General features: G+C 56.0%; 2 protein-coding genes across 7 annotated transcripts; one reads left to right on the forward strand and one right to left on the reverse strand.

Annotated features, from left to right (window-relative positions):
* Positions 1–535: 535 nt before the first annotated feature.
* Positions 536–17,621, reverse strand: bub1 (BUB1 mitotic checkpoint serine/threonine kinase). 6 transcript variants are annotated; one of them, XM_086100934.1, is made up of 29 exons: positions 17,486–17,621; positions 15,955–16,102; positions 11,495–11,554; positions 11,231–11,372; positions 10,341–10,537; positions 10,201–10,244; positions 9,985–10,121; positions 9,678–9,724; positions 9,173–9,321; positions 9,019–9,098; positions 8,455–8,536; positions 8,260–8,367; positions 7,753–7,854; positions 7,517–7,586; positions 7,106–7,395; positions 6,393–6,459; positions 5,590–6,053; positions 5,355–5,486; positions 5,024–5,125; positions 4,684–4,753; positions 4,207–4,508; positions 3,948–4,014; positions 2,957–3,309; positions 2,769–2,869; positions 2,266–2,427; positions 1,830–1,987; positions 1,585–1,762; positions 1,387–1,493; positions 536–872 (listed from the first exon to the last, which is right to left on the reverse strand). In XM_086100934.1, the coding sequence occupies exons 4-29, from the start codon at positions 11,321–11,323 to the stop codon at positions 668–670; spliced, it is 3,867 nt and encodes a 1,288-aa protein (XP_085957060.1). In that variant the 5' UTR covers positions 11,324–11,372; positions 11,495–11,554; positions 15,955–16,102; positions 17,486–17,621; the 3' UTR covers positions 536–667. The 6 variants fall into 6 exon arrangements, with proteins under 6 accessions (XP_085957060.1, XP_085957061.1, XP_085957058.1 ...); XM_086100935.1 differs by having other exon boundaries at positions 15,955–16,063; positions 17,486–17,618; XM_086100932.1 differs by lacking the exons at positions 15,955–16,102; positions 17,486–17,621 and adding an exon at positions 12,153–13,484 and having other exon boundaries at positions 10,072–10,121.
* Positions 13,538–19,869, forward strand: LOC147187261 (heterogeneous nuclear ribonucleoprotein Q-like). Its single transcript, XM_086100952.1, has 10 exons — positions 13,538–13,699; positions 15,607–15,765; positions 16,528–16,646; positions 16,716–16,937; positions 17,019–17,195; positions 17,537–17,672; positions 17,747–17,952; positions 18,029–18,178; positions 18,249–18,370; positions 18,849–19,869. Exons 2-10 carry the CDS (start codon positions 15,618–15,620, stop codon positions 19,483–19,485), a joined length of 1,917 nt encoding a protein of 638 aa, XP_085957078.1. The 5' UTR covers positions 13,538–13,699; positions 15,607–15,617; the 3' UTR covers positions 19,486–19,869.
* The last annotated feature ends 442 nt before the right edge of the window (positions 19,870–20,311 follow it).

Genomic DNA, 20,311 nt, shown 5'->3' on the forward strand with positions numbered 1-20,311 from the left:
CTGACGTGCTCAATTCATCTACGCATCAATTGCAGTTCAAACCGTGTTATGAAGCTTCTTCAGCTGTAAATCCTCTGGAGCTCATTTTTGGTATGTTGGTGAAAGAAATGACATGAGAAGAGTGACGAGTCAAATGAGAGAAAGTTCCTGCTCTACACACACCCGGGTCTTTGGCAGTCGCTGAGCAGTCAAAACAAAGTACTGTTCATCAATTAGACATGTTTCTTTTGGATCTGAAAAGCTGCTCGCCCACATTAAAGTGCCTGGGTCAAAATGACCCCCAACATCATATTTGTATTCAAACTGTGCACAGACATCCCACTACACATCAGTGTCCAGATTTTACACACCGGTTCATGACCCTAGATGAGGAAAAGTCAATACATTTCATGAAGAAAAAGAAAGGATATCCAGTGCTTTGGTCTACGCAAAAACTGAAATGGGTCAAATTGACCCTTAACATAATATAAGGGTTAAGGGGAAGTCAAAAACAAATCCTTGGACGAGAAGAAGAAAGGTCCTCGCTCACGCAAGATGCTGTTAATCCTATGGCGCCGCCTGGTGGTCAAACTGGAGAAAACAACGTTTTTATTGTTTCAACGCATCGAAGGAGACAAGCAAGAGGATTCTTTTCAGTTTTTTTTTTAAAACAAGCCAGCACTTGGAATCACTGCCGCCACGCGGCCTTGCGGCTCTCCAGCAGGAGCACCAGCAGGCGGCTCTTGAGCGACGCAATCTTGTGGCGGTAGTCACGCTGCAGGACTGCGCTCAGACGACGGCGGAGGTCGGCGAGGTCGGCGAGGGCCGGACGGCAGCCGGGAACGTTGAGCAGCGTGCGGAACAAATGCAGCCACATGTCGCTGTGAGGCATCCTGACAACGACAACGACCGCCGCCACCATTTGGGGAAACTTATCAATCTCATTTGAGTTTTCGTTTTGCAAGAAGATGCCCTTTTTAACCTGTCCAGTCGGTGGCAATTGATCAGCCATTGTTTGTGATGTCATGAAACGGTGACTTTGGATCGGATGCTGAAGAGGGACTCATTGGCCACGTTGAATAAGCGCAAAGGTTCACGGCCGTTAGCGCGCTAACGCACTAGTCTGGACCCCCGAATGACTGACACGTCATCGCTCACACCCTCCGTCACCGACAAGCCGATGACGACTCGGGACGGCGCGTCCTTCCGAACAAACAACGGCAACCGAGTTCCGAACTAAATGGAGCAAAGGCCAACATTTCAGAGGAATATTGGTTCAAATCAAGACTCGCTTCCAATTTGGCCAAATTTGATCGGTGCAACCGCACGTTGGGATCAATCAACATTGGAGTCCCGCATTTGATGAGCGATTTGGGGCCGCGCCGTGACTCGCGGAAGGAAACCAACCTTCGAAAGGTGGCGCGGGTCCTCCACTCGCCGTCTTCTTGCACCACTCGCATGTACGTCCCAAAGAGCAGCACGTGGACCGTCCCGGCCGCGCCAAACAAGTCCGTCTGCAACCGGCGCCGTCGGTCAACTTGGCAACGTCCACCCGCCGTCGGTTCGCGCGCTATCGTCTTTGACGAAATCCAAATCGAGTCTGACCTGGTAGTTCCAAGGTTTGCCGCTGAGCATCTCGGTGCACTGGAAGCCGGACGTCAAGCACCTGGCGGTGAAGGCGGTGCCCGGGGGGAAGAGGTCCATGTCGATGCTTTGGCCCAGGTCGATGAGGACCAGGCCGTGCCGGAGGTCGTCCGCCTCAAAGTCGTCCTTCTCCGCGAACCTGCGCAGCGCGGCCGTTGGTAAAGCGCCGCCAAGCCGCGCGCGCGCGCGCGCGCGCGATGCGGCACCTTTGCCCGAGCATGAAGTTGTCGGGCTTGACGTCGGCGTGGATGAGGCGGGCGGCGTGCAGTTCCTCCAGCATTCGCAGGATGCAGACGGCGAAGTAGATGACGAGCGGCTGAGGCATCACTTTGTCGCCGACGCCTTTGTAAAGGTTTGCCGCGTTCTGATGGGAAAACACTCCGATGACCTCCACTCGGCGGGAGATGGATCGGAATGCGAGACGACGATAGAAAAAAGACAAAATGCACGCGGCGGGCGGGCCCTCGCTTCGTTCCGTGACCGCGCTCGCAACGGGTCAAGGGACGGACCCGGCGAACAATCACGGGCGCGGGCGCATTTGTGCCGCGCGCCGAGATGCCGACGCGCTTCCACGACAACCGCGTGCCGGACGACCGGCGGTCACGCGGTTGACAAAGCGGAGACGGGCCACGCGCGACGTACCAGCAGGGTGCCGTAGCCGTGCGCTTCGCCCAGCAGGACGCTGCCGTCGGCGAAGACGTGAGCCGAGCGGATGCGGCTGAACAAATGACGGACGCTCGGAGGCAGGCGCCGGTCGAGCTGCGTGTTGATGTAAAACTCCCAGATGTTGGCCGGCTTCTGCACCTGCGAAACACATGCCGCGTGTGATTCGGCGCCACCTTTTGGAGATGCGCGCCTTTCAGAGGCCGGTCTGGTCCGGCAAGTAACGCGGAAGCGTTCATTTCTGGCTCCGGCATTAGCCGCATAAGCCCGGGATGCGTCGGAAGGCCCGTGCCTTTTCCCGCCACAACTCTCGCGTCTTCAACGCACGCCAACTCCGCGCGGACGGCGGACGTGCCGTTCCATCCTTCCGGCCCGCAACGAAGGGGAAAAGTCAAGCTTTGAAGCCGGGCTTTCAAAGATCTTTTGGGGCGGCAGGCCCAAAAGGCTTCTGAGGCATGTCGCCGTCATCGGCGCCATCTTACCTTCAGCACCACCTTGTCGCAGCCGTCGAGGTCGGTGGCCTGGTAAACGGTGGCAAACGCTCCTCGGCCCAGGACGCGGTCCACCCGCAGGGACGCGCTTCCTGCCGCAGAGAGCCGGGAGCGTCTCTCGTGTTAACCGGGCGAGTCCCCAGCGGCGCCCTGCCAAGTGATGGCGGTGGCGTCGTTACCCATGCTGATGGTCTTCTTGGCGCCGATGTCGGGGAGGCCGCGCCGCCAGATGACGCATTGCGGGTGCGAGGTGAGCGGCGGGCTCATCGCGGACAGCAAGTCGGAGATGAGCTCGTCGCTCCAGGGATCGGACGGCGGCCGGCCGGCGTCGGAGAGACCGCCGCGCTCCTTTTCGGGGCTCGCCGCGCGCTCGCCGGCGGAGGGCAGAGAATCGCGCCGCCGATCCACGAGGACGTCAGAAGGCCGCGCGGCGGCGAGCCCCTCGCTCACGACGCTCCCGTCATGTGCCGCCGACTGACCGGCGGCGCTGGTGGAAGGCTGCGGGTCGGGCGGACTCTGCTCCGCGATGGGACTGCGTTGGAGGAGGCACACGAGAAGCCGTCAACGACTTCCGACACAACAATCGAGCTTCGGCGGCGTTTCCAAGCGGCCAAACATCCGCACGGAATTCGGAGAGCAGAACCGGCTCGAAATGCCAAGTGAAAGCCCGGAACACTGACAAATAGCGGACGAACGTTCACGACGGATCGCCGGCGTTTTGGGCCCTCGGCAAGCGGTCGTCAGCCATCTTTCATTCACCGAGCGGCCGAGAAGTTACTCCCAGGTCGACCGCGTCCGTTTTGACTTGAAATGCGCCAAACGCTGGCTTCGTTTTGCCGTCGGTCTCGCTTGAAACTCGCCCGAGATGCTCGACTTCCCAAGTCTTGACGGGCATCGATGTGCGCTTCAACAGGTACTTTGTGTTTCTGTGTTTTCAGAATTCCACTCAATTTAGCTTTCCTTTGGGACGACCGAAATACTTCCATTTATGCACATGGTAAACAGATTATTATTTTTTTTTTTTTGCAACGCCACAAATGAATGGTGCGGGTCATTTGGAGCTTGCAAAAGGACTCCTCCCAAGTTTCAGGGAGCGAGTCGGCGTCGCGCGCTTCGGCCATCGCTTCGGTTGTGCACAAAAAGAAGCAACGAGTTGTGGGAACTTTTCACCTGAGCTTGTGCAAATGCCTGATGAAAGGCCCGTCGTCAGCCTCACCGCCAGCGCACGTCACGTCCACTGCAAACACAACACGGACGAGGGCTCAAGTGCATGCAAGTGTGGGAGAGAGCGCGCATCCATCAGAGAGGGACTGGCCAACTCGCTACGGAAGGGATTGGGAGAAGTTGGACCAAGAAAGGCCCTTCAAAATGGCTGAGCAGTGATTGGGGAGCGAGCGAGCGTCACGCGAGAGGAAGCGGCGCGCCTTACCTGCGCCCTGGGAAGCGTCGCCGGCCGCTTTGCGCGCGAAGGGCGTGGAGACGCAGCGCGCCGCCAGGGCGAAGTCGGCCGTGTTGTTGGGACACGTCGCCGGCCAGCCCTCGCCCCAGGCGCCCATCTCGGCGCCCATCTCGTCGCCCGCCTCGTCCCGCTGGCTCCACCCGTCCTGCGCCGCCGCCTCCTCCTGACGTCCGTCACGCGCCGCGCCGCCGTACGTCAAAGGTATCCGATTGTCGGACAGGCCTCGTCCTCGCGTCGCCCTGCTCTCGCTCAGCGTGCGGCAAGCGGTGGCGCTGCGCACCCGCACAGACGACAAGGTTTTGTTTTTTTTTTGCGTACGACTTTTCATACAGGCAAAAGAGCACAAAACTGTACCACGACATCCCAAATTCAAAAAGAGAAACACACAAAAGTTCACTTGACTCGAAGGACGACAGCTGCGAGACATTTTGTCATCTGCCGACTGACCTGGCGTCATCTTGGTAGACGGTGAAGGGCACCGCGGCGGCGGCGGCGGGGCTGCCCGTTGGGTCAAAGCCTGCGAGGCAGGAAGTGGCGGCAGAGGAAGGCAAAAGTTTGATGCACGTTTAAAAGCCACCATGTATTGATGATTCTTTTTTTAAACAGCACACGGCAAAGGCGAGTGCTGATTTGGAGGTGCGTGCGTTCCGTGTAGAAGCACGTTGCCCCACAGCGTGGCCGCCAAGGTCTTTTAGCTCCGCTCAGTGACAAGAAGATTTGAAAATTGCTGGCGCGCGGCGGACTTTGGAACGAGCGGGACAACTTTGCTTCCATTCTGCCAACTCACCGTTTGCATCATCTGACGGGTTCCCGCTGGTGACCAACGCCGACGTGTCACCCAAGGAGGCCTCGGTCAGCGGGGGCGCCTGGAACATTCCCATGATCACATCTGCAACGCACACAGCCATGGTTAAGGCCTGTTTTCGGAGGAAATCGAGACGACGATCATTCTTCCACTTTCACATCTCCAACGGTGCCTTGAGATACAAGCGTAGCGCCTTCTGTGACCGCGCTTATAACTCAAAACACCGCGATCTCAAATTTTCTCAAGAGAAAAACATTCCAAAGTGCACGTCAAGGTGCCAGTTGGGTTCGGCCGGCAAAGGAGCGGCGCTCACCCAGGGCCTCGCGCGTGTTGACGGTGACGGTGGGCGACGGCGGCACGCGTGACGGCGTGGCGGCGGCGTGGGGGCGGCTCAGCGAGTTGTTCGCAAAGACCTGGAAAGGGTTGAGCGCGCTTTCCTGCGATGCTGATGAACACAAACGCATGGCAACACACAAACACAACCATGAGGACTCGTGCTCGGGACTCTACCGGTACCGACGTGAGCTTTTCGCGGACATCAAACTCACCACGGGGGCTCCGATCCACTTGAGCTCCTCTCGCCACGTTTTGGTCGGCGAGCGGCGTCGGGGCCATCGCTGACGGGAAGTCGGCGTCGAGGGGGGCGCTGCGGGGGCCGCGAGGCAGCCGGGCGGGTCGTGACGCGGAGGCGGCGCCGTCGGAGAGACGACCGCACTCTTTTTCGGGGCTTGCCGCGCGTCGGCCGGCATACGGCGGACTCGCGGGCGCCCGGACGCTCGCGAGCGCGTCGCGGGCGTTTTCGCCGACCGATGCGGAGGGACCCGGCGTCGTAGGCTCCCCGAAGGAGGAAGTGGCCGCCGACGGCCGGGCCGGCACCGGGGCGGCGGACCGGGCGCTCGGCTGATGGGCGGCGAGTCCCTCGCCCAGGATGGTCCCGGCGTGCGCCGCGAAGGAGGACGCCGGCTGACCGGCGGAGGACTTGTCGTCGGGCGGACTCTGCTCCATAATGGGACTGAGTCGGAGGAGGCGAGCAAGAAGCCAGTGAGCGCTTCGGCGTCAAACCGGCTTAGCTCAGCCGGATTTCAAAAACAAACAAGGTGGGCCCACTGCAAGCCCGCGCGCACAGATGGGCGCCGCACGCTTCTGTTTTGTGGCAACGGACATCGTGACGGCCCGGCCCTTGGCGCTTTGTTTCTGACGGGAAACCCGACCGCCCGCCCCGCGTCGTCGATGAATGCTTGCCGGGCCCCGGGGGGCCAAACGGTTGGGGGGTGCCCGGTCGAGACCGCACTCGGGTGACTCGTGGTTGTACGAGAAGAGAAAGCGAAGGGCGGCAAGTCGAGCTTTTCACCTGAGCTTGTGCGAGCGTCCGATGAAAGTGTTGTCGTCGGCCTCTCGGCGGGCGCACGTCACGTCCGCTGGAAAACACACGACACGGACGGGGCGTCACAATCCTTCGCTCGCTTGTCATTTCGAGGGACGCGCGCGGGGCAACGGAGCACCGTCATGCCTCCGTTTCGCCGGCAAAGGAGCCCGAAAGCTGAAAATGACACCTTGGCGCGGACGGACCGACCGACTTGCTTTTGATACGTTGCTGCGGGTTCGCCGTCCTTTCATTCCTCCTCGACCCCGATGGCTTGTACGACAAAGGGAGGTGTTGGAAAGGTCAAGTGGCGCTTCGAACTCGGGCGCTCAAAACAAAGATGCTGACTGGACAAAGAGGCCATGGGAGTTGCGCGAGCGATCGCTCCTCCTCAAGGGCCCGGAGGTTGAATGGAAAAGGTCCATTTTTACTCACAACGCCGAATGTGAAAAGTCCAGCGAGCCCATTTGAATTGGGAAAACCGATTGCGGAAAAAATGCACAAAGTCGAATTTTCGGATTCCGTTTTTCCAATGCACCTCTTCAAGTCTAGCGCTTCACATTCAAATACAAAAGATTTCCATCGGGCTTGCGGTGCCGCACGTTTCGGCCTATCGGCAACTGCGTTCAGGGAGCGGCCCAAACCTGCTCACCGGCCGCCAACGCGGCGCCGGGGAGCGAGCGGGAAGCGGCGCGCCTTACCTGCGCCCTGGGAAGCGTCGCCGGCCCCTTTGCGCGCGAAGGGCGTGGAGACGCAGCGCGCCGCCAGGGCGAAGTCGGCCGTGTTGTTGGGACACGTCGCCGGCCAGCCCTCGCCCCAGGCGCCCATCTCGGCGCCCGCCTCGTCCCGCTGGCTCCACCCGTCCTGCGCCGCCGCCTCCTCCTGACGTCCGTCACGCGCCGCGCCGCCGTACGTCAAAGGTATCCGATTGTCGGACAGGCCTCGTCCTCGCGTCGCCCTGCTCTCGCTCAGCGTGCGGCAAGCGGTGGCGCTGCGCACCCGCAGAAACGACACCGTTTTACCCCCCCAAATTCAAAAAAGACAAAAGACACAAAAGTCCACTTGACTCGAAGGACGACAGCTGCGAGACATTTTGTCATCTGCCGACTGACCTGGCGTCATCTTGGTAGACGGTGAAGGGCACCGCGGCGGCGGCGGCGGAGCTGCCCGTTGGGTCAAAGCCTGCGAGGCAGGAAGTGGCGGCAGAGGAAGGCAAAAGAAAGCATTGCATCATGGGACAGAAATGCTTGCAAAATTTGCGAGGAGAAGGCAGAGGTTTGGGTCCAAATGAAAAGAACGCCGTCGTGTGATGCCATCTGTTGGGAAGCAGCAGGAGCTGCCAACTCACCGTTTGCATCATCTGATGGTTTCCCGCTGGTGACGAACGCCGACGTGTCATCCAAGGAGGCCTCGGTCAGCGGGGGCGCCTGGAACATTCCCATGATCACATCTGCAACGCACAATCTTTCAATGTGCGTTTTTGGTTTTCACAAGGGAAATAATATCGTACTTGATGAAAAAAACAAAACAAAACCCATACAGTCATGACATAATTCATTCATATGTAAAGCAGGAAACCGTTTTTGCTTCAATTGAATGACCGTTGGACCACCCCGATGCTATTTGTCGGCCTGTTTTGCATCGTTTGTTCGGGTGAAGCCGAGTGGACTTTGCTCATGCAAAACTTTGCGGTCGTTTGAAATACACAACACGTAATTGTCTTTGCTTTGCGAGGAGAGTTCGCTGGCACGATACAGTGCTTCAATCTTTCAAAGCAACCCCCCCCCACCCCCCCCACAAAAAAAAGCTGTGGATGTGCCCGGTTGGGTTTGACTGGCAAAGGGGAGGCGCTCACCCAGGGCCTCGCGTGTGTTGACGGTGGGCGACGGCGGCACGTGCGACGGAGCGCCGTGCGGGCAGCTCGGCGAGTTGTTGGGAGCGTCGAGCGCGTTTGCCTGTGATGCTGACAGACACACGGCAACACGAGAGGGCTTGGACTCGGGGGGGTCTCGGCGGGATCGGCGTGACTTTTAGTGCACGCGCAAGTCACCATTGAGGTCGCCCTGGGCCGACGATCCGCCGCAGCCTTCCTCGCGGGTAGGGCGGCCCGAGGGGCTTCCCGTTGCAGACATCTGGGGAAACAAAAGCAGAGTCGGCGTCGCCCTCAGCCCGCGGCCCGCCTGGCAGCCAGCGCACATCGGATCAGAGAGGAGACGGAAAAGAGAGCGAGGCCGTCAAAGCCACGTCGGCGGGACGCTTGCCCTCAAAGGGCCACGGGCAACCGCCAGACGAACAACAGTTGCTCACCTTTACAAATCTTTTTGAACATGTCATTCGTCGCATTACTCCATCAATCAATCAACGATCCGACTCTCCTCGTGAATGCATATCGTCAAACCGCATGACTCTCGAAATGCAGACAGAAAGACGGGTAGCGAAAGAGAAGGACGGGTACAGAGAGAGACAGTGATCGAGAAGGGACAGACGTTGGGCCTCAATAGACGGAGAGGAAAGAGAGAAAGGGGGGAGGCTGCCGGCGTTCCTCCCCGTCGCCTTGGCCACGGCTTCACACGTCGCGGCGTCGGGGAGCGGATGAGCGGATGAGCGGGCTCACCTTCAGCGTCCTGCCCATGTCGTGGAGTTGGCGCCGCAGCCTGGCCACGGCCTCCTCGTCCTCCCTCACGACACGCTCCACTTCGGGTGCAACAACAGGACACGGGTCAGCAGCCGACAGCGACCCCTCCCCTCCCCCTCCCCTCCGCGCTTACGTCTCAGCCGCTCCTCGGCCTCCCACTTCAGCCTCCTCTTCCGCAAGTAGGTCCGCGCCCGCGCTTCCTCGAAGCACAGCTCGGATCCTTCCGACGCCAGCGCGTCCTTGGAGTACATGAGCTCAAGCGGCCGCTCGTCGCGCCGAACTCTGGAGGGCAAAGGTCACTTTCACAACGAGGCCATCCAACAGTCGTCCGTTTTTGGGGGAGGGGGCGGCACGATGCAGTGCTGCCTTGTAATATGAGTCCGATTCCTGATATGACTGCGCTTGTATCTCAAATCATCTTTCTTTCTTCATGCATTCGCCCCCCCCCCCCCGCCCCCCAACAAACCCGTTCCGTTATTTTCCGTGTTTTACAATTGCTTTCTTCAATTTGGGGAAAATAGCACTGCCTAATATCGTGCGATGTGAACACGCCCAACCACATCGAATGCAAAGAACGAAACGGGTGCTCCACGAGCGAGCAAAAAATGCGTGCGGTTGCGTCATTTGTCGTGACTTACGTGTGGCCGTAAAAGACACCGCCGCTGGCTTGGAGCTCGGCTGCGGCCTGAGAAGGAGCAGAAGGTTTATCGTGGGTCGCGGCTACGTTTACCTTTTTCTGTCCCAACCCCTGATGGAGCGAATGGAGCGCCGCGCTCGGGCTGGGGGCGGCCTTTCGACAGCTCAGGCGTGCCGGAATGTGCATCGCGTGGTTGTTTTGCTGCCGTTTGTTCAACGCGGCGAGCGAAAGCGCACCGCTGGGTGGCTCTCCTCTTGGCCACTTGCAGGTTCATGACAAGACCTTCCGAAAGGGCAACGCTAGCCTACGTTCAATGAGCTCAGCCTCCACGTTCCGCTTTGGCTGTCATTCTCGGTTCCGAATGGAAGTAGGATCATCGAGAAGGAGACGGGCACCTGCGCGGGAGCGGCCGTCCGCGCAGCGCCTGACGACGGCTCGGCAACTCCTGCATCACATCAGGCGGCGTGACGTCAGCAGCGGGCGGCGAGAGGCGCGACGGGCGAAAGCCACTGACGACCGCTCACCTCCCGACACCTTTTCCTTGCTTCTGCTTCTGGCCCGAAACTGCCTGAGGATCGCAGGCAGAGTTTTCAGTCTCGGGAAGGCTAGAGCTCTCTCGCTCTCTCACGATCCCGCGGCGCAAGATACTTGCACGGGCTCTGACCTGTACTCCCGCATGAGGCTTTCGGCAGGGCGGGCTCGGTTCTCCACAGCTTGGCGGTAAACGGCGTCCGCTTCCTCCGTCATCGCTTTGCGCTCAAAGCACCGAGCCCAAGCCACGTAGAGCGCCGCCGTCGTGGTGCCCACGCCTTGACTGAAGATGTGATGGAACAAGTTGATGGGCTCCGGGTAGTACGTGGCCTGTCAACAACAAAGGTCCCTGAGAGCACTTTCTACGCGGCATCCGCTACGCTGGCTGAGGAGGGCCCTGCCCGTTGGGCACTTAGTCGGACACTCTCGCACCTTGCGTGCAATGAGTCGCTCGCCCTGCCCCGCCCCACTGCCGTTCGGAGGTTTTGCCCGTCTGACCGCTGCTTCTCGCCCCCGCCTCCTGCTCGGACAAGGGGCTGGGTGGCGAAATGACCACATTTGAAAGAATACAGAGTCGAACAAATGCGACTCCCTCGAGAATCAAGCAACATAGAGCCCGCCCTCCAACTGCGGGACGTCGTGGGCGTAACCGCTGAAAACATCCCGCGGGACTCGAAGCGGTCGCTGGCTCAAGTGTGTTTCTGTGCAAACGCATCTGTAGCGCGAGCCACAGGCTAACCGCACCAGTGACCCTTGCCGTCTTTCGTCCACTGTGACCGCCAACGTTCCCCGGACGTACCTTCGACAGAAAACCTAGCGAGCCGGTGACTTATCGGACGACGGCGACGGCGGCTCGTGAGATAGCATGAAGTTGGTCCCATTTTCGGGACTTGTCTTGAAACATATTTCTAGCCTTCAGAATCAGTTTGCAGGGTGTTACAGGGTGATAAAAATGAAGTTGCCTCGACTTGAACCTGGTCACACGCAGACACAACAACACAGCAAGTGGACGGACGCACTTACGCATCTGATGCACGCGTTGACAAAGCGGGCATCGTTGGCATATCGCTCCACACTGAGAAAGTTCTGCAGCAGCCTGTCGAGCACCGGCGACATTTCACTGCTGCCGGCTTCAGGTAAACTTTGGTCCAAGTATTCCACAAACCTGCCAAGTGCAAACAGTGAACAGACGGAAGAAGAAAAAAAATGTGCCAATGAGTGTTGTGCCGTTAGTTGAGCTGAGCTGCTGGTGTGCCACGAAATGAGAAGAGAAGCACCCAGACTCACTTGAGCCACACATCCAAGGGGTCATCTCCCGTGTACAAGCTGAAACTGCTTTCAAAGACCCTGTCCAAGGACGTTCACACATGTCAGTTATTCATAATGCAGGATGACAACGTATGGACAGCTGTGTAAAGGAAAACTCTGTTTTAGTAGGTCCGTCGTTGATGCTTCGTTCATGCGGATCGCACCTTTGTGCCATTTTGAGCTCTTAAAAATTGGCCTCTTGAAAATAAATACATCCATAAACAGACTAAAACTGTGATTGTGGCAGGATATTTTTTAGGTGGAACTGTTGACGATTCACTGTCCAGCTCATCATAGTGCAAATGCCTGATCTAAGTCTTGATGCGCCGCATAGGAGAATTCAAACACGACGGGGTTGAAGCGAGAACTATGAAGAGTTGCGGCCACCAAGTGTCACAACAATGCCGGAGCCAACCACCCAACCAGGGAGACGAACTCCTGTGATTTTTTAGGAAAAGTGTAACGTCACTTTTTACAGCACAAACTTTGCACACCCTTTTAGCCCGGGCGAATACGTCGTTAATAAGTCAAAACCCATGAGAGCAAAAAACAAAACCAAAAACGACAAACCAGTATCACAAAGTACAAACGACGAAAATAAGCTGTGTCTCGATAACTCGCAGACCGTCTGACTTACTGTAAACAGGAGGCCACGTCCATTTTCTTGATGTCAGGTATTATGTACGTGTGAATAAAAATCAAATACGAAAACAAAATGTCTATTTTCCTTCCCTTCTAAAGTTGCTCGTCGAGCAAACAGTTGCGGATGCCTTTCAGTTTTGTGTTTGAATTTCGCACTCAGCCAATAGCAAGACGAGGATCTCGTGACGTACATTGATGCTGCATTCGCGGACAGTGGCAAGTCGGAATTTTGTGAGTTAGAAAATTGCACGAGAACGCCTCTATGAACTGGAAGCTCCGAGTTGCGGAGATGGAGGGGGGGGGGACGCCCCCGTCTTCATTGGGACGTCACTAGTCAACACACACACACACGCGCAACATGAGTTCGGCACATTTTCGCCATCGTCTAGTGACGTTAAAAATACTAAACACGTTACCGGTACAGTATTTTGTTTCCTCCGTTTTGACGCTGGCGGCACGGTGGGCGACAGGTTAGCACGTCCGTCTCACAGTGCAGAGGTCATGGGTTCGATTCTGGCCTTGCCTGTTTTGCGTAGGCTCCACTTGCCTGCGTGGGTTTTCTCCGGGTACTCCGGTTTCCTCACACATTTCAAAAACATGCAGGAGCTTAATTGATGACTCTAAATTTTCCATAGGTGTGACGGTGAGTGCCAATGTGTGTCTTTGCGATTGGCGGGCAACCAGTTGAGGGTGTCTACTGCCCAAAGATGGCTGAGATGGGCTCCAGCGCGTGAGGATTCAGCGGTTTCATGCATGGATCAATTAATGGATGTTTTACAATACAATACAATACAGTACATTCAGATTTATATAGCGCTTTCACGACAGCTGCATTTTGACGTTTCTTCTGCTAATTTAACAGTAGCGCACATGCTATTTGCTGACGTTTAAATAAAAAAAAATGTTGGATCGGTATTTGGATTCGAACGTATTTGGATTTGTTTCGAGCGCACAAATGTTCCATTTCTGGTTTGCGGTCAAGTACAACATTCAGTGAAAATCAATCAAACAAACAAAAGCTTTTAAAGCAGGGGTCGGGAACTCGGGTTCCTCGAGAGCCATCTGCTGCCTGTTGTCGATCTCTCCCGACTCGACCGCACCCGATTCAAACGACGAGCTCATCAGCAAGCTTCACGATCACATGAATCAGGTGTGTTAGAGTCGGGAGAGATCGAAAAGAGGCAGGCGACGGCTATCGGGGAACCAGAAGTTCCCTTCCCCTGTTTTGACGGAATGTAAAAATGGCGAACGAACGGCAGGTTATGAGTGATTCGGTTGGGAACGGATGAAGGTGTGACTGAATGCTTCCGAGTATTTTGTTGGGAACCGGAAGTAGTAGGACGAGCGAGCAGCAGCAACAGCCCGTGCAAGCCACTTGAGAAGACCCCGTGCGCGGAGGCCTGCGGCGGCGCCATTTTTTGGGGGGTCCGAAGTGAAGAAAGAAGCTGCGCGTCGGCATCGACCAAACTTCTTGACAATTTCGTTCGACTTTTCCTCAAGCGCGCTCCTTCCGGTGGATCCGCATCGTGTCACACGCCTCTGGTCGGTCCCGTCTTGTGTTCAACTCGGGCCCTTTAGCGCGCGTGAAGCCGCCTTGATGTGCACACCGACATCGGATACGCGTTAGCATGTGTCGTGCGTTGCTAGCCGGCATTTTGTAGACAAACCCCGTGCGCCCGGCTGTCCTCCCGCTCGTGGCTCACATCGCGCGGGCCATAAATACTCGGATATCGGTGACCATCAGGCCCGCGCTCGAATTGGTGTGTAGCGCTCTATAAACCCTTTGTGACCAAGTCATAACATGATGTGCAGCTAAGAAGCATATCTGCGAGCAGAGGCGTGGTGGACCTCCAGTGTGGAAGTGTGGAAAAACTTCAAAGATAACTTGATGGACACGAGACCAGTATGACGAGCTGCATCTTTTCAAGATGCTTCCGGTGTTACGGGGAGGGAAAAAGCAAAAATCGAGCTGGAGGAAACCAGGGGGCGACGTCGGCAAATATCCGGCGTTCGAGAATCCACAGCAATTCCCGAATTTGCAAAGTTGGGCCCTTGTGGGTTCAAAAACGGCGATCGATTGACTTGTTTCAGACAAATGTTTGATTCCCCATGCGCAGCGGTTATTTCCGCGAATCGCGCGAGAACTAGGACTGTACTACGTGTGCGTCGGTTAAAGCGTGCCAGCTCGTGGCGTAGCAGGTAGAGGCTCTCCCTAAGTGCCCTTTTGTTTTGGTTGTTTTCCCCCTGCGTCCTTCATGTCACGGGTTCGAATCCCGTTCTGTACCTTCTTATTTTCCCTTTACATTTTTTACGATGTTTACAATTTAACGCAGCTAGTCTGGAGTTAAACGCATTTCACACATCTATTGATGAATTGTATAGTTGACGATGACGTTTCACAATTTTGGTGTGGCTTGAGAAACCAAAAAAATATTAAGGCCCCACTAAACAAGCTTCTGTTTAGGGGTAGAATACGTAGGAGGGACATCATCAGAAGAGGTTGGGGTTAGAATTAAGAAAAATTCAAAGAGTTTAACCTATTAAAACATTTACAGAAATCTAAGGTAATGCTATGATTAAGAAACACAAAATTAAAGCACTGACATTGCCGTGATAACCGCTCCAATAACCGGTTCATGGCAATTTACTGGAATCTCGGTAAAAAACCTGGGGGGACCGAGCCTTCTGTGTTGCCGCCCCCACCTTCTGGAACGCTCTACCGCAACACATCCGCAACTGTACTGACCTCCAATCCTTCAAATCATCTCTTAAAACTCACCTGTTCCGCAATGCTTTTAACACCTTTTAATCTCTTTTACCCATTTTTGTTCATCTGAATGTGCTTTTGTAAAGTATGTATGCTTGTTTTAAGTGCACACTTTTATCCTGTGTTTTAAGCTCTTGTAAAGTGTCTTTGAGTATGATGAAAAGCGCTTTCAAATGAAATGTATTATTATTTTTAATAATAATAATACATTTTATTTATAAGCGCCTTTCAAGACACCCAAGGACACTTTACAATAACAAAAAACACAAAACAATACTATTATTAGAATAGCCGATTCACGGCAGGCTGGTTAATTCGTTACCAAAATCCGGGAGCTCCCACTGTGGTGTGATTTCAGAGGCAGTCGGATTGTAATTGTATTTTTAATTTAAAGGATACGTTCCTCGCCGTGGATGTTTTTGATGGTCCTTTCTCAACCGTGAAGTTAGGGAACGTTGTCCAAGATTTGTAACGTATTGTAACTTGGTCAATATCGTTGATGACGAAGGAAAACGTACTCTACGTCTTCTGTATCGCTGTAGGGCGGTAAGGAAAATAATGCTAACACACTGAAATACGGAGCGGCGCGCTCTCTCTCTGGTTGAGGTTGCCCTGCCGACGGCTGGCCGACATCCTTAATATTTTGTTAGCTAGTTGCTAAACGGCGATTTTATCGTTGCAGATATCCGGGACATGGCTACTGATCACGTCAACGGTAACGGGACAGAGGAACCAATGGACACGACGGCAGCAGTTTCGCGCTCGGAGCACTTCCAGGCCTTGCTGGAAGCCGACTTGCCTCAGAAAGTGGCAGAGAAGCTCGATGAGCTCTACATCGCAGGTGCCCGCACACACAAATTGTGTCTGTCAGCAGAAATGTTGCAAGATCCGAAAGTAGAAATAACGTCAAACTATTTACCCCCCAGCCCCAAAAAACCCAAAACAAAACAATCAATCAAAAACAACAAAAATGATATGATGGATAAAATAGGCAAATTAATCTGAAACGAAAGGTGGCTTTTGAACCAACCCTCGGGCGCCGGGCTGGTCTGTCGCCGGGGGCCGACACAATGGAACGCCGCCTCACCCGCAGTGTGCGTCGCACCCGAGGCGGCTCCTCTCCCCCTCATGTGGTTGCACTGTGGTTGAGAGGAAAGAAATGCCCTCCGTGTTGTGTGCTGCACACAGAAAGAACATATTTGACAATCGAGCTGACTTGACTCTTGGAATAAGCAAAAGGCCAGAAACGGGCCCACCTCAAAGCCTTTCCCCTGAAACGTCATTCTGTGGCAATGCTGACTGAGCGCGGTTGGATGGAAAACATGGCGGACTTGGGCTTTCGAAGACCGGAGTTTTGACAACCTGTGCCCCAAAGACCCGATTGGCTAGGGGAGCAGTGCGGGCGGGAGAACCGCTCACAAATTAAATCTCATAAATTGCTTTTGCCGAGGAAGACTTTGAAGTGGTCAGTCTGCCCCCGCCCCTCCCCCATTTGCTAAACGGCCTGCACTTGGCATGGAGAGAAGCTTGAGACGGACCCCGAAAGAGGCGGGGAGCCAATTCGGGGATTTCACAATTGTTGTCACGCGCCGTCCTCCTTCAGGTCTGGTGGCGCACAGCGACCTGGACGAAAGAGCAATCGAGGCTCTGAAGGAGTTCAACGAGGAGGGAGCCCTGCAGGTCCTGCTCCAGTTTAAAGAAAGCGACCTGTCCCACGTTCAGGTACGTCTTTGAAGGGGGACCATTTGGACGTGGGCCGGCGCCTCCAAACGACACGTTTTTTGCGCCCAGAACAAAAGTGCCTATCTGTGCGGAGTGATGAAGACGTACAGGCAGCGCGAGAAACAAGGGGCCAAGGTCACGGATGCTACCAAAGGACCCGATGAGGCCAAAATTAAAGAGCTCCTGGACAGAACCAACTACACCCTCGACGTGACCACGGGCCAGCGCAAGTATGGCGGGCCCCCGCCCGAGTCTGTGTACGCGGGGGCTCAACCCACAGTGGGAACAGAGGTACGCCGCGCGGTCCGTGTATGGCGGTGTGAACGGGAACGCCGCAGTCTTCAGCGGCGGGTGCGTGTCTTGTCGTCGTAGATATTTGTGGGCAAGATCCCCCGGGACCTGTTTGAAGATGAACTGGTTCCTCGCTTTGAGAAGGCGGGGCCTATTTGGGACCTTCGGCTTATGATGGACCCTCTGAGCGGCCTGAACAGAGGCTACGCCTTTGTCACCTTCTGCACTAAGGAGGCGGCACAGGAGGCCGTCAAGCTGGTAAGTGGGCACCTTGACCCGGGCCACCGGTTCCGAGTCCGCGATGAGTAGCGTGCGTTCCGCCTCGCTAACTTTATGAATTACAGCCCCAAAGTTACTTTCATCCAGCGATGCAGCGAGAACGCTACGGATGCAGTACTCACGGCGGGCCACGGCTTGTGCCGAAAGATGTGGCTACAAATGCAATACATGCCGATTTATGTTGCGCTTTCACAACAGCGGCGGCTACCACAAAGCGCTTAACAAAACGGTTAACATGTCGGGATCAGCTGAACTTTTCTCGGAGTTACCTTCCGACGGCTTGACAAATTGCTCGCTCGCTCTTTCCGCGTCTTCCGCAGTGCAACAATTGCGAGATCCGACCGGGCAAGCACATCGGCGTGTGCATATCGGTGGCCAACAACCGTCTGTTTGTGGGCTCCATCCCTAAAAGCAAAACAAAGGAGCAGATTGAGGAAGAGTTCTCCAAGGTCACAGGTCAGTCGTCGGTCCCGCGGCGGTCCACGTCTCGCTCTCCCAATCACACGGCCGTCTCGTCGCCGCTCGTCTAGAGGGCCTCAGCGACGTCATCCTGTACCATCAGCCCGACGACAAGAAGAAGAACCGAGGTTTCTGCTTCTTGGAGTACGAAGACCACAAGACCGCCGCTCAGGCGCGGCGCCGCCTGATGAGCGGAAAGGTGAAGGTTTGGAACAACGTGGTGACGGTGGAGTGGGCCGACCCCATCGAGGACCCGGACCCCGAGGTCATGGCCAAGGTAACGTCCTCGATGGTCCGTCCGCGCCTCGACACTCTTGGGACCTTGCGGCGTAACGCCGGCCGTCTCGTTGCAGGTGAAAGTGTTGTTTGTGCGCAATCTGGCCAATAGTGTCACCGAAGAGATCCTCGAGACCAGCTTCAGCCAGTTTGGCAAAGTGGATCGCGTGAAAAAGCTGAAAGACTATGCATTTGTTCACTTTGAAGAGCGCGACGGCGCCGTCAAGGTACGCCCGCGGCCGACGCCCGCGTCTGCAAACGCAACGCACGTTTGGTACATACGGCTGCCGTGTGCAGGCGCTGGCCGAGATGAACGGCAAGGAGCTGGAAGGAGAGCCCGTAGAAATCGTCTTTGCCAAGCCGCCGGATCAGAAAAGGAAAGAACGCAAAGCTCAGCGGCAAGCGGCCAAGACGCAAATGTAAGTCCCCGCTCGCAACTTTTCCAGCCCGCGGCTGCCCCTCGGCAATTTGCAGCTTTACGGTTGGTCTCGAGGACACACCGGTTCCTCGGTAGACTTTGGAAAGAGGCGCTTCAGGACAGAGCGCAGAAACGAAAGCCCAGATGTCCGTGGCTGCGTTAGGAACTGGAGACGGAGAAGGGGATTCGAGTCGACTCGGGTCCTCCTTTTTGATGACTTGATTGAAAATGCAGCGTCTAATCAATCGGGTAAGGCGATTGAGACCAGGTTCTCGTTGACAATGGCAACCTGGGGGAAATTTCGGGTTTGTCGTCTTGCCCAAAGAAACTTTGGTCGGCGGACTGTCCGAGCCGGGATTGGAACCCTTCGGTGACCGGACAACCCGTTTGACCAAACGGCTCGACTTTGGGAGCGGACTCGAGATGCGACCCAAACGTCTCGCCGTGGCTTTATTTTGACGGGCCTCGTCTGTCCTCAGGTACGACGACTACTACTACTACTCCACCCCGCAACACATGCCGCCTCCCGGGAGAGGGCGGGCCCGGGGCGGCAGACGAGGCGTCGGCAGCTACGCGTACACGCCCGACTACTACGGCTACGAGGACTACTACGACTACTACGGCTACGACTACCACAACTACCGCGGCGGCTACGACGACCCCTTCTATGGCTACGACGAGTTTCAGGTGCCCGCCCGGAGCCGCGGCGGCAGCAGCAGGGGCGCCAGGGGCGGCGCCTCCCCGGGCCGAGGGCGCGGCGGCGAAGCCGGCCCACCCCGAGGCCGAGGCGGCTTCTCTCAGCGCGGCGGCGGCGGCGGGCCGGGACCCGGACCGGTGCGCGGAGGGCGCGGCGCCAGAGGCTCCGTGCAGCCGCGAGGGCGAGGAGGGGTACGTGGTGCGCGGGGTGTCCGCGGTGCAAATGTAGGAGGAGCGAAGCGCAAAGCCGACGGGTACAACCAACCTGATTCCAAGCGGCGCCAGACCAATAATCACAACTGGGGCTCCCAGCCCATCGCTCAGCAACCGCTCCAAGGCGGTGACCACTCGAGCTATTCCGGCTACAAATCTGACAACCAGGAATTTTATCAGGATTCTTTCGGGCAGCAGTGGAAGTAGACCGGCGCTAGGCTTTTTCTTCGGCTTTCTTCTCATCCTTAGAGACTTGATCCCATTGGCTCCAAATTGGTGACATCTGGCAAGAGATCATTTTGTACATATTTTAATATTCCACAGTAGTCACACTCGGTGTTGCTTTTTTTTCCCCCCCTTATTTTGAATGCTTCCTTTTAGCTGTTCATTTAGCATCTAGCATTTGTTTTTATCCCCTCTGCTTGCCATGTTTTATTGAAAGTGAAATTACTATTTGTACTGTCACGAAGTAATGCGTGTCTTGTTGGAGGAAAAAAAAAAGGTCCGCCGTCGCGGTCCTAACTTTTGGCTTGTATTTTTTGCTGTTTGTCTGCTTTAATAAACGTGCACACACACGTGCACAAAACCCAACCACTGTGTTGCCAATTCCTCCAATTGAACCAAATTCTCTGTTCAAATTGCCCGCCGGCCGGCCGTCAAAGGTTTGCCAGTGGCGTCACCTTGCATGCAGTCCAACCAAATCACCCTCAGGTGCTCATCGTCATGTCTCGTCCAATCCGATGCAGCCGCCGCTCCAATGCCAACTTAAACGTCGCATGTGTGTTTGCATGTGTGACGTGTTTGCTTGAGCTGCGGTGGCCAAGCTGGTGTGTGTGAGTCAGTGAGACACGGTGCCCTTTCCTTGTCTAATTGCATCCTTTTGTCACGACTAGCAGGGGGAAGGCGTCTGGGCCGATCCCGATGCGTCGCCGTGACGACAGCGCCGGCGCTGGATGCTGCGGTAAGGTCACGCGACTCATTGCTCCAATGCTGAGACTACTTGATTGTTCCTACCTGTGACGTGACCGTCTGC

Source organism: Hippocampus guttulatus, chromosome 20 (assembly GCF_054856545.1).
Source record: "Hippocampus guttulatus isolate MCC_2025c chromosome 20, RoL_Hgut_1.0, whole genome shotgun sequence".
NCBI classification, from domain to species: Eukaryota; Metazoa; Chordata; class Actinopteri; order Syngnathiformes; family Syngnathidae; genus Hippocampus; species Hippocampus guttulatus.